General features: G+C 50.7%; 3 protein-coding genes across 3 annotated transcripts; all 3 read right to left on the reverse strand.

Moving 5' to 3' along the window:
- Positions 1-247: 247 nt before the first annotated feature.
- KRP23_13499 (putative NOT transcription complex subunit VIP2) lies at positions 248-2,108 on the reverse strand (the record flags this gene model as incomplete). The annotated part of the gene is made up of 6 exons (XM_067884218.1): positions 248-791; positions 886-1,404; positions 1,470-1,539; positions 1,601-1,682; positions 1,751-1,978; positions 2,043-2,108. 6 exons carry the CDS (start codon positions 2,106-2,108, stop codon positions 248-250), a joined length of 1,509 nt encoding a protein of 502 aa, XP_067738257.1.
- A 6,411-nt stretch (positions 2,109-8,519) lies between these two features.
- On the reverse strand, positions 8,520-9,006 carry KRP23_13500 (uncharacterized protein; the record flags this gene model as incomplete). Its single annotated transcript, XM_067884219.1, has 3 exons — positions 8,520-8,602; positions 8,680-8,864; positions 8,933-9,006. 3 exons carry the CDS (start codon positions 9,004-9,006, stop codon positions 8,520-8,522), a joined length of 342 nt encoding a protein of 113 aa, XP_067738258.1.
- A 4,377-nt stretch (positions 9,007-13,383) lies between these two features.
- Positions 13,384-14,353, reverse strand: KRP23_13501 (uncharacterized protein; the record flags this gene model as incomplete). The annotated part of the gene is made up of 2 exons (XM_067884220.1): positions 13,384-13,933; positions 14,073-14,353. The coding sequence occupies 2 exons, from the start codon at positions 14,351-14,353 to the stop codon at positions 13,384-13,386; spliced, it is 831 nt and encodes a 276-aa protein (XP_067738259.1).
- Positions 14,354-16,331: the final 1,978 nt, after the last annotated feature.

A 16,331-nucleotide genomic window follows, 5' to 3' on the forward strand; every position in this document is an offset into this window, starting at 1 on the left:
CTCCTGGCATCCCTAACGCGCTTCACGGCAAACAGATTAGCCGAAGTGATTGGTAAGGGTCCACAAACTATAGAATAACGATATTAACAACAGAGACTTGCCACCTGGATACACGCCCCAGTCAGACCGCTCACTCCTTGCCCTGCACCGCGTGGACAAGCACACCCACCGTGGCACAAACGCATCCAGATGAACCAGAATCATCGCCCCCAGAGCCGCTGAACTGGTGGTCGAGGTGCGTGGTATATTACGAAGACGCGTTAAACTTCACCCGGATCTCCTCCTCGCCCAAAAGACCAGCACTGATCGAGTTGATGTTTCCCGTGAAAACGCGTCGTTCCCAGGTTGTAGTGTCAAAGTACAGGAACTGGGGCGCAAGCGAGCTGTTTGCTAATGAAGGCCCCATGCCTGAACCCATGGCACTACCAATGGAACCAATGCTGCCGTTACCAGATGCAGCAGCAGGTGCTCCATTATTTGAGCCCCCCACCGATGAGCTAGAGCTGCTGCTCAGAAGAGCGGAATCGGCCGGAGAAGCGCGCTTCAGCCAGGTCTTCAATTCGGCGTGGTAGCGCCACTCGCGGCTGTACAGTTCCTGGGCGGCGTAGGCCTGCAACACGTCCTTGGGCATCGAGTAGAAGATGAAGAACAGCGTCTCCAGGTGAAACTTGGACAGATGCGTTGTCTTGAGCACCGGCGGCTGGTTGTAGTAACACGTGGGCAATGAGAACTGCGGCTCCTTCGTCAACTGCTCTTCTGACCATGGGGAAGCGAACGTCGGGTACAGCGGTCTAAAGTGAGCATAGCACAATGTAAGAGCGCGAACACATAGTATGAGCAGCACGGGCTAAACACAGTAACCCCCAGCCTGTGCAGTAAACTTACTCTGCCGAGTTCAGGTTCAATCCGAGCGACGTAAGATCGCATCCCATCGCCAAGTTCTTCTTCGAGTCATTGCCTGGCCGGATGATCGTGTGCAGCATTCCCAGAAGTCCGTACTGGTTGCTAGGGTCCAATTCGCCATTGCTCGTCTCCTCAGCGGTCGATTGTTCGTCTGGCCGAGGTGCCCGAAAGTGGTCAAAAGCTTCGGTGCCTAGATTTACGCTGCCACTGATGCTTGCTCCCACTCCTGCAAGTGCGGCGCTGCCAGCACGACTGCCTATGGAGGTGCCTCCCTTCAGCTGTTCTGCCCGTGAGGACAACAAGCCGTCCGTTGCAGACGAAGTGAAGCTCGGGTGTCTCTTCAGCTCCGTGGGCCGCAGGGGGCTCTTCTCACTAACCCCGGGTCCGAACGTGGAGAGTGCAGGGAAGTCTTCCTTCTGAATCACAAACTCGGAAGGCTGCGCGCGCATCCTGTCGGCCGTCGTGCCGTCGAAGCTCGCGTCCAGCGACAAGGAGCCCAACCTGTTCACCACCGAGGCACTTAATCCCTTTTTTCTCACCACTCAGCCCAAAAGCCGCTTGCTTACCTGGAGCCCAGCGCAGGGAACTCGGACATGTCGGGGGCCTTGTTCTCCGTCGGCATCTGGAAACTCCGTCCTGCAGCACCAACACCCAGTTAAACTCCTCGTCTCTCCCTCGTTTCTGCTCTGCAACGCACCCGAATTGACGCGGTGCAGCTCGTGCGTGGGGGGCATCGCCGTGCCCACTTGCAGACGTCCGACGCCCGCTCCGCCCAGGAACTACCAGCAAAAATACAATAAAAACACGTCAATAAACCATAAAACAACGGCTTAACGTCGTGACGCACCGAACTGGCGCCTGCCTGCAGGAGGCCGCTGCTGTAGCTGGAGAACGAGCCGTGCATCGGCCCCAGCGTGGCGTCGGCCTCCGGGTCTATGGCCGCCCCAAGGCCGCTACCCATGGCGTGGAAGGACGAGAGACTCAAGTGCGGGAGGCCGCTACTGACGGCTGCTGGGCCCTTGGCGCTCGCGAACTCGTCTCGGTGGTAATAATACTGGCTGGCGTCGAACTCCTCCTGGAAGTAAGTGTTAGCGGGGGGGAGAGGGGGAGTAAAGGCTGGGAATTAAGGGAATGCACACCTTGTCCTCGGCCGTCTGGATGTTGTCCTTGAAGTAGGCGAACTTGTCCTTGGAGGGGTCGATCATCGGGCTGAGAGAGCTGCGCTAAGAGAGCTGCGGGGACGCGGGCGGAGGTGGCGGTGCTCCCGCTTATTTTGTGTAAGGGGTTCACACCAGATCACATCTCGAATTTCCCAAGTCAAATTTAACAGTTGAAAGGTGCAGTGATTGGATAAAACTTTCCTGTGATTTTTGATGAGGTCGACAAATTCAGAGCGATAGTTTGTCAAACCTGTGAAAATATATATTCAGTAGCATATTTTTTCACAGGTTTGGCAAACTTTTGCTCTCAAATTGTCGATTTTATCATATTTTATGCAAGTGATTCTGAAAACGAATTTTCAGTCCGCTCTGAATTTGTCCATGCCAGCTTGCACAGCCTCTGGCGCAGATCGTATTCAAAGTCGCGGGGGCGGAAACGCTTGCGGATTTCCGCTTTGAAAAGCTCCCAAGTGCGTGGAAGTCCATGCACTTGGCAGTGGTTGCAGAACGCGCGACACCAACGCATGGCCGAAGGCCCCAACCGTAGAAACGTAGCTTATATCTTGAGGGTCCGTAGGGTTCCCATAGTACTCCTCAGTTGCGAAAAGCCACAAGTCAAGGTCTTCATTCGCCTTGCCTTGGTAGATAGGTGGGTCGCGACGTTTAGGTCCTTGGCGCGTGTTTATCTCGTTCACACGCCCCATGACCGCAGTCATTTGCGCGGCAAAGCTCTCTTGCTGAGCCTGCATAGCTTGTTGCTCAATGGTCACCATGTTCGATGACATGGTCTTGATGCTTGATGGCTTGGTGATGCACGACGGTGGTGCACAACGGTGGTGTTATTGCGCGATGGCTTGGCCGGTGTTCGATGGCGGGAAGAGCTCGATGGCTTGGACGAAGCTCGGTTGAAATGTGACGCAAGTGTTACTAACGAATCTCGTAGATTCGTTACAGTGGTAAAGACCTACGAGTACGTCCAAGCCAAGAAAGCCGTCCCTTTGGAAGGGAGAAGTACGCAACCATGTACACGAGTACCTAGGCTTCGCAACGGGTACCTTTTCGGCAGTCTGGGGCCACTGGGTGAAGCACCATGACCCAAAGTTTGCCTCGGTGCGTCCTGTGTGCTGTTGTTATTGTTAAATATCAAACTTAACATTTCATTGGTCGCATTATGATTTATGCTAGATGACAGGAAACAAGCCATCTGGTTGACCACCAAAACATGGTGAGTCTTTACATCCCTTCGTGCGTGGGCTGGTATCCGAGATGAACAAGAGTGGAAAGCCTGTTGCCGCACCCAAGTTAGCCACACGATTAAAGGAAGAGTACTACATTTCGATTTCCGTGCGGTCGCTACGCCGCGCGCTTCGACATATGGGCATGCGCTTTATAAAAGGTAAATAGCGAAATATTTTGGCAGAATCTACGGCAAATGTTGCATTTCGGTCGCAACATTTGAAGAAAAAACTGGCCAACCTCAACAGAAGAGTTTTTCCGATGCGGCCTGAGTTGTTTCTTGACGAAACATGTTGCAACTTGCACCACGTTGCTAAACTGTCTTGGGTGGACCTGGACAAAATACGGTTCACCAAGAGTGGGCGAGGCCCAAGGTATTGTTTTTCTTCTGCTTATTTATTTTAATCTTAACGTTGCTGCAAAAGGTTTTGTATTATAGCCACTGGTGTAATTCGCAGAGAGAAAAACGAAATTGTAGGGGAGCTGATCAAGGACGCGAAGTTTGGCAATCCAACTTAAATGAAAGCATGACGATTACCACGGAAACTTCAACACTGAACAGTTTGAAAAGTGGTTCAAAAAGCTGAGTGCTATATTGGCGTCTAAGTATGGTCCTTGCAATATTCACATGGACGGTGCCAGTTGTCACAAGAACCAGACAAATGCCGCCCCACATTCCAAGACCATGAAAGCAGACATTCAGACTTGGCTCGAAGAAAAAGGCATTTACAATTTTATTATTTTGATATTATTGATGTGTTGATAATAACTGCAAATGCTAGAATCTGGTACGACACAAACTACACAAAAGCGGAGTTGTTGGTGCTGGTACGCGCTAACAAGCTCACAACTATCTATAGAGCAACAGAAATCGCTACATTCTGTCGGCATTTAGTGTACTACACTCCACCATACCACCCGGAGCTCCAACCCATCGAGCTTATTTGGGCCCGCATCAAGGGCCGGATTGCCGACGATCCGGTGTCTGCCATGCGAGTTTCGACGCAAAATCGACGCTGACTTCGCTTCATTAATCTCAGAAACCTGGACTAACGCGTATGAGTATGCACAAAAGTACGAAGCGGCTTATATGGAGGCGGCGGAGCTGTGTGAGCTCACGTCAGACGAAGATGAGAGCGAAAACAACTCTGGAGATGATAGCGACTGAGGGTAAGCAAGTGACTCTAAGGCTTTTCTTTACGCATAATATATTCTCTTTGAAAATAGATATCCCATCTTTTTAACGATCGCGATCTGCGGTAATCTACTGCGTATTATATGATCTGATTGTTCATCTTCAGCTGTTTTCTCGTTCTAGCCACAACAATGAACAACACCTACGTGGCAGGCTGCAATATTGCAAGATAAAGTTGCTCCCGTCAGTAGCCTAAATGAAGGGGAAGGACTCAAAACCCGTAAAAATAGATATCAAATTCGGAATCTGCATCCGATTTTACCCCTGATATCTAACTATCGTTGTGGACTTCACCCAGTGGGGTGACAAGGTTCCAAAACCACCACAACTGCCTGAAAAACACCATGCACGCTGACAAGCACAATACCACGTGTTTTCACCACATCAGAACATTCGCGGCCACCACAAAATCACAGGAGACCACAAGAATTTATAAGCAATCATCCCTTAGTGCGCACCAGCACAACTGATAGTATTCATCCAATTATATACCTCTATTATGAAGAGTTTACCCAATCACATCACGCGCTCCGTAGCCTAAAGTACAACTTGACTGGTCGCGCTCGTCCGAGACCTTGCTGCTTCAAAATCTCTCTACTTCCAAACAAGTTCCTTCTCGCCTAGATCCCCACTCGCTTCTCGACAATGCCCCGCCCGCACGCCTGGAACCTGCTCTGCAGCGGTGTTTCGTCCGAAGACACCGCTCTCCTTCTCCAAGGAATGAAACGTGGAAGACTGTCAAGAGCCAGCTGATGTCGTGCGCGGCTTGCAGCAGCGGCACTCCGCACTCTATGCGCTACAAGGTGTTGCGTTGCGCCTGTAAGCACTGCACGGACGCAGTTCCCTACCAGGTCTGCCCATGGCGGCTGAAGGTGCTGGTCTGCCAGGAGACCGACGCCGTCGACATGCACGAGCTGGGCGAGCACCATTCGCGCGCGCGAACGCCGTCCAAGTTGTGCATCACGCCGCAGCAGCGCGACATAATCAAGGAGCTGGCCCGCGAAAACCTGATGCCGCTACGCATCCGGCACGCATTGGGACGCAAGTTTGGTCTCCATCCTGCCGCGCTACCCAGCCTACGCTCGGTGCAAAACATTGTGCATCACTTTCGTCGAACGCGGCTGGGCGGCAACGACAAGCGCAAGGTGGTTGTGGAGGCGGTGCGGGCATCCGCATTTAGTGGACGTGAAGGCGACCACGACGCATTTACGTTCACTAGTGCGTACGATACCTCTGGCCTCCCAGAGATTGGAAACGGCTCAGCTCCTCGGCCGTTCTTGATCGGCATGACCACCAAGGCACTTCTGCGCAACGCCGCGCGGGACGCGAGCACCTTTGTGTTGCACCTCGACGCTACGTTCAAACTGAACAGCGTTGGTTACCTGCGGCATCACCGACGCCACCAGAGCCTTCTACCTGGTGGCGCTCTTCATCACGTCGCAGCTCCAGTACGAGCACTTTGAAGCCGCGCTCGTTGCGTTGCGCCGTGTGTATGCTCGGGTCAACGGCGCGGAGTGGCAGGTGAAATTCGTTCTTGGAGACGCAGACAAGGCACAACACAAAGCCTTCCGCAGTGTCTTCGCCGACTGCTCATTTACGTACCTCATGTGCTTCTACCACGTAGTGGCAAAGCTGCGCGAGAGGACTCGCGGATTGAGCTCGGAGCTCTCTACATTAGTGTACAAGGGCGTCTACGACTTGCACTTCGCTCAGAGCAAGAGCGAGTACGTGGACCAGAAGGCGGCCATGCTGAAGGAGTGGGCTGGGCACGCGGACCTCGCCGCCTTCGCCACGTACGTGAAGTCCCAGTGGCTCGAGGGCAACTTCGCGAACTGGCAGTGCTTTCTTACCCCGCCCGGGTACGCCACCAACAACAACCCGGTTGAGCAGTTCAACCGGGCGCTGAAGCGCGACTACACGCATCACCGCCAGCTGAAAATGGGGCTGCTGCTTACGCAGCTACTCGCATGTTGCGGCCACCGCTCCATGGCGTTGCCTAGATTCGCGCTCGCGCCTGCCTGCGCAACGACGCTCCAGACCCGCACACGTGGGCTTCGTCGCCGTGGCCTGCTAAGCGAAAACGTAGTCACAAGATCCAGCATCGACTTTCTCCTTGATGACGCCGACCCAGAACTGGTACACGTGCGTGCGCTGCCTCCCGTGAGGACGTTCGTCCCGGAGCTCAACCGTGCGAGAGAGGACATGGCGATTTCCGTCCAGTTCGGTGTCCACTACGCGCGCATGGAGGTCGAGGGCCAGCCTCGCATTGGCTGGCCGGTCGACCTTCGGGCTGCATACTGTCCCTGTAAATACCACTCCAAAATGGGGTACTGCTGTCACTTGCTGTTTGCCCAGCAGTCCCGCAGCGTAGTGGACGAGTCTGGCGAGGAAATCCTTGTAAACAGGAAGCGAGTTCGAAACGCTGGGTGCCCGCAAAGTATTGGCCACGCGCTTCAGCGTCTGTAGGTAGCAATGATAATAACACACGTTTGCAGCGCTCACATATCCATTATGCTTGCCACTATCTACACAGTAACAGACTAAGCCACACATACAGAACGCATCATGTTAACGACGAAGAGATAACACCCCGGAGTAAAGCGACCATAACACTTATTACCTTATTGCACTTACGAGATGGTGTCTCGATCCTGCAGCGACCAACATGACGCTCATCGCGTGGTGCACGCAATCCAGGCAGGCAGCAGAGTCGTCTGCGAGCAGCAGACAGCTGACGACCCACTCCAGTCCAGCACCAGGCGCTGGCCGCGCGCTGCCGACCACCGACGACACGCTCCAGATCAGCTCTATGCGCTGGTCGCGCCAGCCGAGCGCAACAGGCCACCGACGCCTGCTGTCCACGCGCTGCAGTCCACCGACGACGCGCTCCACCCACGCTGCTGGCCACCGACGATACTCCTGCACCCGCCCGCAGCGGGCCACAGACGACGCGCTCCACGCTCTGCTGAAGGCCGCGCTCAGTCCACTCAGTCTAGTTCTTGAATGGGGAGGGAGGGAGCTTTTGGGAGGTGAGACGTTTTAACCTAGACCTAACGACAAGTTGCAACTGACTGACAGGATGCGCCGACTGGCAGATGAGCCGTCTCTGTCATGGTGCTGGACTGGATCCCATTGTGTTTGTCAGGGATTGTATGGTGTTTATGATATTTTGTGAGTGGGGTGGAGGTCTTGATGTGACGCAGGAAGCGCCTGATAAACTCGTCCGCGAGCTCAGCAGTGAACGAGTCAAAGTGCGACTCTTGATTAGCTAGACCAGTACTCGAGATAGCGGCAATATTATGAATATTTTTACCCTTACTGGCAACACCAGTCTGTACTGCGCGCTGCCCCCCATTTGCTCCAGCCACGCCCACGAGAGCACCACAAGTTGAAGTTCGTTTCACCCAAATAAAACACCTTTTTGTCGTTAGCGAGCGCTGCGTAAAACTTGATCACGTACTCGTAGTGTTTCTGCTTGTTGTTTGAGCTGCAGCGGTTCACAACGTCGCAATGCAACTTCTTGAGGGTGAAACTGCGGGCGTCTAGAGCTCGTCGCACGATCTCCCGATTGATAGCCACGTCGAACTTCTGCTCAACGAGCTCCGCCATATGGACTAGCGTCAACTCTCGCGTCGTTTTGATCTCATTGAGCAGATAATCGACGTGAACAGCAAGTAGCTTGTTGTTATGACCCACCACGCTAGTGTTGATCACCACTTCGGCTTAAGCGTGTGAAGACTGCCTCAGAGCAAAGCGTCTCTCTGTTCAAAGATCCGCACGATCCCTTTACGTGTCCGGACCTTGCCCGCTGACATCTGAGTAAGAGAAATGTCCCAACCCGCTTTTTTATTGAGCGCTTATCGCATTTAAGCTTCTTGTTTACATAACGCTTCATGACCTTGGCAGCTGAGGGATTACCGTCTCTTGGTGTTTCAGGGTGTTGTCGCCGCCGCTGCTCCCGAGAAATTCATTCTCCTCAAGCACACACAGCGCGGTTTCACTGCAGCGAGAAAGCTGTTCACCTTTCAGGACTTGAATGCAGGCCATTTCACAGAGCGGGCAGCTGTCTGAGGTGCGAAGTACCCTCCCATCTCGGGATGCAGCTGTGCTAGGGAGTAAAAAAGGATGTGAACATCCCACAAAGTTAACCGTTCTCCGATTGGAGTTTCTTGGAGACATGCTCACACTGTTTCAGCTCCTTCATGGCCGAGGTCGGACGCACTTCCTCCAGTGGTGTCGGCATCAACACAGCCAGCTCAGCGTTGGTGGTGTCGATGAACGCCTTGATCTTGAAAAATCGCTTGGCCATCTCGTACGTGGACAACCATCTTGTTGCTTGGCGCAGGACGGGTCGTAGAATAGTACGACGCCTAAATTACAGATTGGGTTCATAATTAGCATAAACATTAATTTACACACAGAATTAACCCAAAGGTACAAAATTGCACACCCCAGCTTCGCGGCATTGTTGAGCTTCATCAGTGCCTTCACCAAACTCATGATGTGGCTCATCAGGTTGGAGGTTCCACACTTGACTTCTTGCTTGAGGTGAACCCCGCAACGACACTGGTAGAAGCCAGTGGGATCATTGATGTCGAGAATGGGCTTGAAGAAGACAGTGCATACCTGTTAGTTGGTGAAGCCGGTGGCCTTAGGCTTCTGAGGAGATAGAAGGCGGTCCATCCTGGCTGTGCCAAAGTGAAATGAAAGCAATGATGTATCTGTAGTCCGTCGGCAAGATGTATGGTAGCGCACTCGCGCGGGTGGCTGATTGTGCGAAGTTAAATGTGGTGGATGATTTCATTGATCAAAAATCACTTTTGGGTACTCATGATTGGATAAAAATCGTTACATACCATCTTTAATAAATTATGCAATGCGGTTGGTCTTGTACAGTTCAATATGGTAGGTATCACCTTGCTCAGGAAAATACATTATGCGCCGCAAAATGTGACTTATATTGTGAACACAATATATGTTTAGGAAGCACTGGTCATGGATACACCACGGTCGCTGGGTTTTTAAGCACTGAAGAAGCGATCATGCTGCGCGATGAGGTCACGCGAATGCACCCACGGAAGTTTCTAAGTGGAATAAGGGATCCAATGCGCCGCCAAGCGGTTTTTGACCTGGCTTCTGATTCTGAACCTTCAGTATTTCTTCAACGTCTAATCGAATTTGCGTCGAAAATGCACCCCTCGTAGAGTGGTATCGAGCGTCTTACTGTATTAGACACTCAACCAAGCGCCAAGGGTGAGCAATTACGCTGGAATTTTCAAGCGGCTGAGACAGCGATGGTCATGATTGGCACCGAGTCATCTGGAAGACGAGCCCAAAGTGCGCTTTAGCCACCAGAATGGGGGCGGGTCTCTGATTGTGTAAGGCGGCTTCTGGGCCAACTTGACTACGGCACTAGCCTTTTTAAATGGAACGCAAGACTCCCACGCGTATATTTATACGGTATCCGAGTACCTGCTCTCAGCGGCTCATCGACGCTTTGGTTCCGAGTACACGTTTCAGCATGGCATTGCAAGCATTCACTCTTCAAAAGCGACGAAGGCATTTCTGAAAGAGCATGTAGGCAACGTAATGGATTGGCCAGCGCTATCACCGGATCTGAATCCAATCAAAAACATTTGGGGCTACTTGGCTTGCAAGGTGTACGAAGGTGGCATGCATTATTTGACAAAGGCAAGTGATCAAGTTCCAATGGGAACACTTGCTGGTAGAGTATCTCGAGAAACTCGTTTTGTCGATGAAGAAGAGATGTGTTGAGGTAATTAAGGCTGAGGGTAAGACTTTTAACCGTTAAAGTTACCCTGTACATGTTCAACCTAGTCTTTAGTGAAACCAAGTCATTTCTCTGTCTTATCCTTTGACTAATGTCCAAATCAGACAGTTGTATTAAAAGTATCTCAATATTGCCCCAATCGCGACCAAAATCGGTTAGCTATATCAACGTAAAACCCACTCTAACTGGTCAGAGTTTAACTACACAACTCACACAAATAACCAAATTAGTCTCGGATTGATGGGATGCCTTATCCTTTTGGTCAGCACTGTAATGGGTGATTCCTGAAATCACAATTTTTAGTCGTAACAAAAGTGAAAGAAACGAGCATCGTAGCAAACATTTTTGACGTTCAATTTTTGACACATTGTGGTTGCCACAAGGGCGATGACTATTCCACCATATGTAATAAGGTCAAAAGACAAGAAGATATAAACTTCAAGAACTATGTAGAACTCGAATTCTGAGCCACGTGCATGATACTGTATAAGTAAAGCACCATCTTCCACTGGGAGCCTCCCACTCATCACGTCCTAGCGGCAAGTGCTCTTTTAACGTCTCGAGGAAGCTCTGCAGCTCGCCCATGTTAAAGTCTGCCTGCACCTCAGCCCCCAGTGGCTGGACCCTCTCAAGGGGGAGTACGGGCTTTTGTTGGCGAGGCTTGAGTGCTCCATTAGAGGGCGATTGTTTGTGTGGGCACACACGACATAAGAACGCGGAGTGTTTGAATGGATTTGCACTGAAATAATAATCCTAAATTATCAACTGAATGTGCTTTGGTCGGTACTATTTTTCTCCGTAGGGCCTGCAACGTCGAGTATAATTGTGGCACAAATGCACCATAAAATGGACAAATACGAGTCACAAGCCAAAATGTGATTTCAGGAATCACCTAATTCCCCATTCAGAAACGCTGTGGATACATCCCTTTGGTGGATGTGGAAATCCTGTATGGCCGCAATTGCGAGCACTATTCATATTGGGCTACCGGTGAGAATATCTCTCCGTAGTCAACACCAAATCACTGGGTATTCCCCAAAATCACTAGTCGCACTTTAAATCGCTCAACAGAGCCATCTGCACGATATTTTACATCCAAACCCCAGTGAGAGCCTAACTTGCGTCCTTTGGGTAGATCAATCGTTTTCCAAGTTTTATTTTCTAATAACGCCTGATACTCGACATCTAATGCATCGAGTCATGATTGTCGGTAAGGTCCTGCTGATGCCGCCTTTAGTGACTTTGGTATTGGGATACGAGCTCTGCTAACTTTGACCTCTAGTATTGGGTTGATCGTGACATCATACCCACTTTGTCTTGGGCTTCGTCGCCTCCTACGCAATGAGTGTGGCTTATTGTGGTGTTCCGCTCTCCGTTTACCATTCTGTGTGGCTGTAACCGTCTCGGTTGAAGTTGGCGGTCTTTCCACAACCTGAGAAGACGACTCATCATTATGACTAACCTTGGGATTTTGACTCTCGTCATGCTGAGTGACATCAGCTTCCACATCCCCCACAGCTTCCACACTTGGAGTTGGCGGACCTTTATGCTGGATATCTTTGTCACTTGTGTAGACCATTTATCGTCCTTCTGTTTAGCTGTTAGCATGGTTACGGGTTGAAACGGCCTGGTTATAACAGCCTACGGATCTACAGTATCAAACCTCCCTTTCAATTTATTTGTTAAATGGAATGTCCCGGATCTCTCAATTGGCCTCACAATACAAATAACGACGGAAAGAGACGTACGACACAAAAAGACAACTTCATTTAGTAATGTTTTTGTCGTCCATACATTAATTTTAGCCAATCAAAGAGATTGTGGATTTAAGAGGCGGGTCGCAGTCAAAAGATAAAGAGCATTCTCCAATCAAATCGAAGTCTTCACACTGCGATCTCTTTTTTTGCTGTACACTCCCAGCAAGACCTTGATGAGGTCTTTCTATCTCTTTTTGGTGCAGACACGTTGCGAAGTGAGGGGATTTTGCAAGCCCAACAAGACGGAGAAAGAATCTGAGCTGGTGAGCACTGCTGTGGTTTTGAACGTGCTCGCTGTGGTCGTCGCTGACAAACGGAACTGGCCCGAGGAGGAGCACAACCTTCTGACTGTGCGGACCAGCGCGTGGAGCATTATCCGGGCGCACGAAGCTTTCTCTGTCGGCTGGTTCGGCCGACATCTGCGATGTACTCGTACTGCTTTTGAAGAAATCTGCCGCCACGTGTCGAGAAGATGGACCACACTGTTGCCTCCACTTGGCACAAACGCTGAGGTAGATTTGACCACCCGCGTTGCGATTACTTTGAACTACTTAGCTCATGGTGGGGCGATGTATAACGCTGGCACTGTTTTCGGTGCGGGGAAGACTGTTTCGCAGACTTCCGTGCATCAGGTCGCTGCTATCCTCAATTCATTCGTGGATGAGAAAATTTCCCCTCCAGCAACTCAAGACGGGTGGGGGAAGGTTTGCGGCGAGTTCGAGAGAGTGGCAGGCATGCCTGGAGTGGTGGGGGCGATCGACGGATGCCTCATTCGTATTAAGCGCTTTGATGACTTTGATGGTTGGTACTGTAGACGCGGCTATCCAATATTTAATCTGATGGTTGTTGTTGACCACCGGCAGCGCTTCATGGCGTTCTCGCTGCGCAATGGGGCACAAAACGACAAGTCAGTCTTCGACCGCTCAATATTTGCCAGGGAAAATCTTCCAACGATACCTCCAGGGATGCATCTCGTCGGAGATGCGGGCTATCAATTGCTGAAAAATGTGTTAACTCCATATCCAATCCTCCCCGTCATGGAAGCATGTGATCGCTGGTATAATCTTGTGCACAGTCGCACTAGAATTGTTATTGAGAAATCATTTGGTAGACTCAAGGGTAAATTTCGTGTGTTCAAGTCTGACTTATCACAAGAAACGCCAACAGCTATGGCTGCTGTGATTAAGGCTTGCCTCGTTTTACACAACTGGATAATCGAGTTCGATACTACATCAGTACTAGATGATGTAGCGATCGAGGACTGGATGGAGATAGATCGCGTGTGGTGGGCGGCTGATGAAGCGACACATGAATCGTCAGCAAAGGAGAAGCGAGGCCGCATTAGGGCGTGTCTGTTTGCTGCTCGTGCTCAGCATTTTGTTCCGGCGTTACAATAGCATTTAGAAAAGCTAGAATGGCGGTGTTGACCTGGCGTGATCCTCCAATAGATGTCTGCAGCATATGCATGCTTTGTTCCTGGTTTGATAGGATGGCGGTCATGCGTTCCTCAACTCGGGCAAATTTTCTCTCAATTGAATGTTCAGCGCGGTCATCAGCAGCGGTCGGTTGACCCAGCCTCTTGCTGAGTGCTTCTGCCATCGAGGCAACAGCCTCTGCTAGGTCAAGTTTGCGCTTACGGGCAGCTCGCTTATTGGCAGCTCCTTCCGTGGCGGCAGCTGCACCGCCCGCAGCTTCAGTGTTCACCGTCGTCTGACCGAAGTCGCGATTACCCATCCCAGATAAGTCACCACAATACTGAATGAGCGTAGGCCAATTGCTGGGGTACACGATCGGATTCTCCGTCGAGTTTCCTGTTTGCGGCTCACTCGCTTTGATATTGTTGTAGGTAGTTTTGAGCGCCTGGAACTTGTTTTTCAGTTGATCGACCTTGCTACATCGATGATTCTCCGAATTAAACTCCCTCAAAATGCGATGCCAAGCTGCAGCGATTTGGGCTTTGCTCTTTGATCCCTTGAAGCAAGACCCGTACTTATGCATGCGCAAATACAGCAACGACTCCACCAATGCACCACTCCATGCACCCCGTTAGAGAGTCCACATCACTAGGTTGAGCTCCAGTTAAACCCAGGTCTAGCTGGGACGGCTGAGTCGAAGGCAGCGATACGGGCGGTGTTGCGACCTGCGTGGGCTGTGTCAGTGATGGCATCGGGGCCTGCGAGGGCTGGGAGGGCTGCGCCAACGGCAGTGACACTTGCATGGATGGCATCAGGTCCTGCGAGGGCTGCGTCAACGGCAGCGGCGTTAGCATGAACGGCATCGAGTGCTGGGTAGACTGCTGTGTGGACGACATCGTTGACTGCTGTAACACGAAAGTGTCGTGGACGACTGTAGAGCGAGTAGCCGAGTCGCGGATTCCTGAGGTGAGAGAGGTGTAAATGAGCGGTAGCAGCCGACGGCAATGGGCTGCGACCAACCACATCTTTTTGACGAAAAAAGGGGCAAATTTTTACCGTAGAAAGAGATACCGCAAAAAGAGCTGCGACCCGCCTCTAAATAAAATGACTGGGAGAAATGAACGCGTACCTAAAAGGGTCATAACCCTAACGGTTTGTCCTAACAAAATGCATATGAAAGATGTATGATACACTGTTTTAGGAGCCAGTTAGGACAAGATGGCTTAACTCTTTTAGGATTAGGACAAACGTTCCACTGGTACAACCATGAAAGTACAGTATGCAGATCTTTATTTATCATCTTTTCGTAAACACATCTCGTCTTCGATCACGCTCACAGAGGTGAGTTACCCTAATTCTCAAGAGGGTAATCGTTCGGAATCGTAGGATCTGCTACGACTTGGTGCGAAGGGGGCTCCCGGAGATTCTTGCGCACTTGGTCCAGCATTGTGCACACTCGGTGGGCCTCTACCTTTGTTACTTGCAACCAGACATACGGATTTGGAGATCCATTATCGAAGCAGCGCTGGTACTGATAGTTGTAGAATCCTACGGGGTTGCTCGTGCGATTGCGGATATCCTCACGTGTCAGCATCATCTCGCTAACATTCCACCATTCTGGTTGGTAGTTTTTCATCCATGTCTGCCCAAAAAATATTCCACGCTTTCTTGTGGCCCTTCTCGTCGATTTTAGAGCGAACGTACGGGATTCCATTGCTGACAAATTCATCAATCGGAATGACCGTCAACACATCAATGACACCATCTTGCATTGCCTTGTTCACCTCTGTCCGAGGGATGCGAAGGTCAATCAGTTTTCTGCGCAGAGCCTGCTTCCAATGAAATAGGCACCGGACCACAGTGGCCATGGGAAAAGCGTTGGTTACTGCAGAAATTAGTGTCCGTTCGAAATAACAGGTCACTTTAGCTGAAAGTCGATAGCGGACTGAAGCCAGTACAAGATGTTCTTGTATGTTTTCTCGCACTTCGCCGTTGCCAAAACGTAAATGATTGGGGTGTAAACATCAACAGATGCATCGTACGTCATGATTATGACCATGGAGCCGGACAAGTCTTGAATATCCCGTCAATGTAGAGAGCCAGCCCAGTTGCCGTAGGAGTTCGATTAGCTAAGGATGAGCAAAACCGCTTATGCGTTCCAACGTGTTCTTGGAGACGAATGTCAAGTTGAAGAGCAGAAAGAAGCGTTCGTCTTCCTCGGATAAAAAGCAGTGCGGCTCGGTCTCCATCGTGCAAAAGAAATCGCCACCGTTAACGACCTGACGGACGTATTGTATGTGTTGAATACCCTGCTGTCTACTCAGAACCTTGAAAGGGTGACCTTCGTATTTTTTCTGCAGCTCTTCGTACACGTCATCCCACACGCGACCGGGAACGGGAGCAAGGTTGACTTGATTATGACTCTCCAGTAACTTCTTCATCTCCTCAACGGCGTTGACTGCGGGTTTGAGTGGGGGGGCTGCATGAATGCTCGCCTTTGAAGACAACTTGGTTGCCCGGGGAGACAAATAGTCTCGCCTTGCATACGGAGCGGTGCTTGGAGCATGACAGGTACTGGGTCTTGTTTCCGTCGTTTCGAACAACGATCTGCTTGACGTGGAGCAGGTAGTCGTCGTAGATCATTTTGTAGAATGAGCTTTATGACCAAGTATACGATCAACTGAAGTGTTGTGCATTCTTCACCATGCATTTAATGGCTTACGCGGATTGTGGCTGTCATTGCAGAGCCAAGTAGTAGCTTTAACTGTATGAATAAATACCTGATCAAAGCAGGTACTTCTCTGTCCGGCCAATTTATACGAGTTTTTTTTTTTTGCTTGCCACACAAAATATTACATGAATTTTATTGGTCAA

This window comes from Phytophthora ramorum, assembly GCF_020800215.1.
Source record: "Phytophthora ramorum isolate Pr-102 chromosome Unknown Phyram_PR-102_s0018, whole genome shotgun sequence".
In the NCBI taxonomy this organism is placed as follows: Eukaryota; Oomycota; class Peronosporomycetes; order Peronosporales; family Peronosporaceae; genus Phytophthora; species Phytophthora ramorum.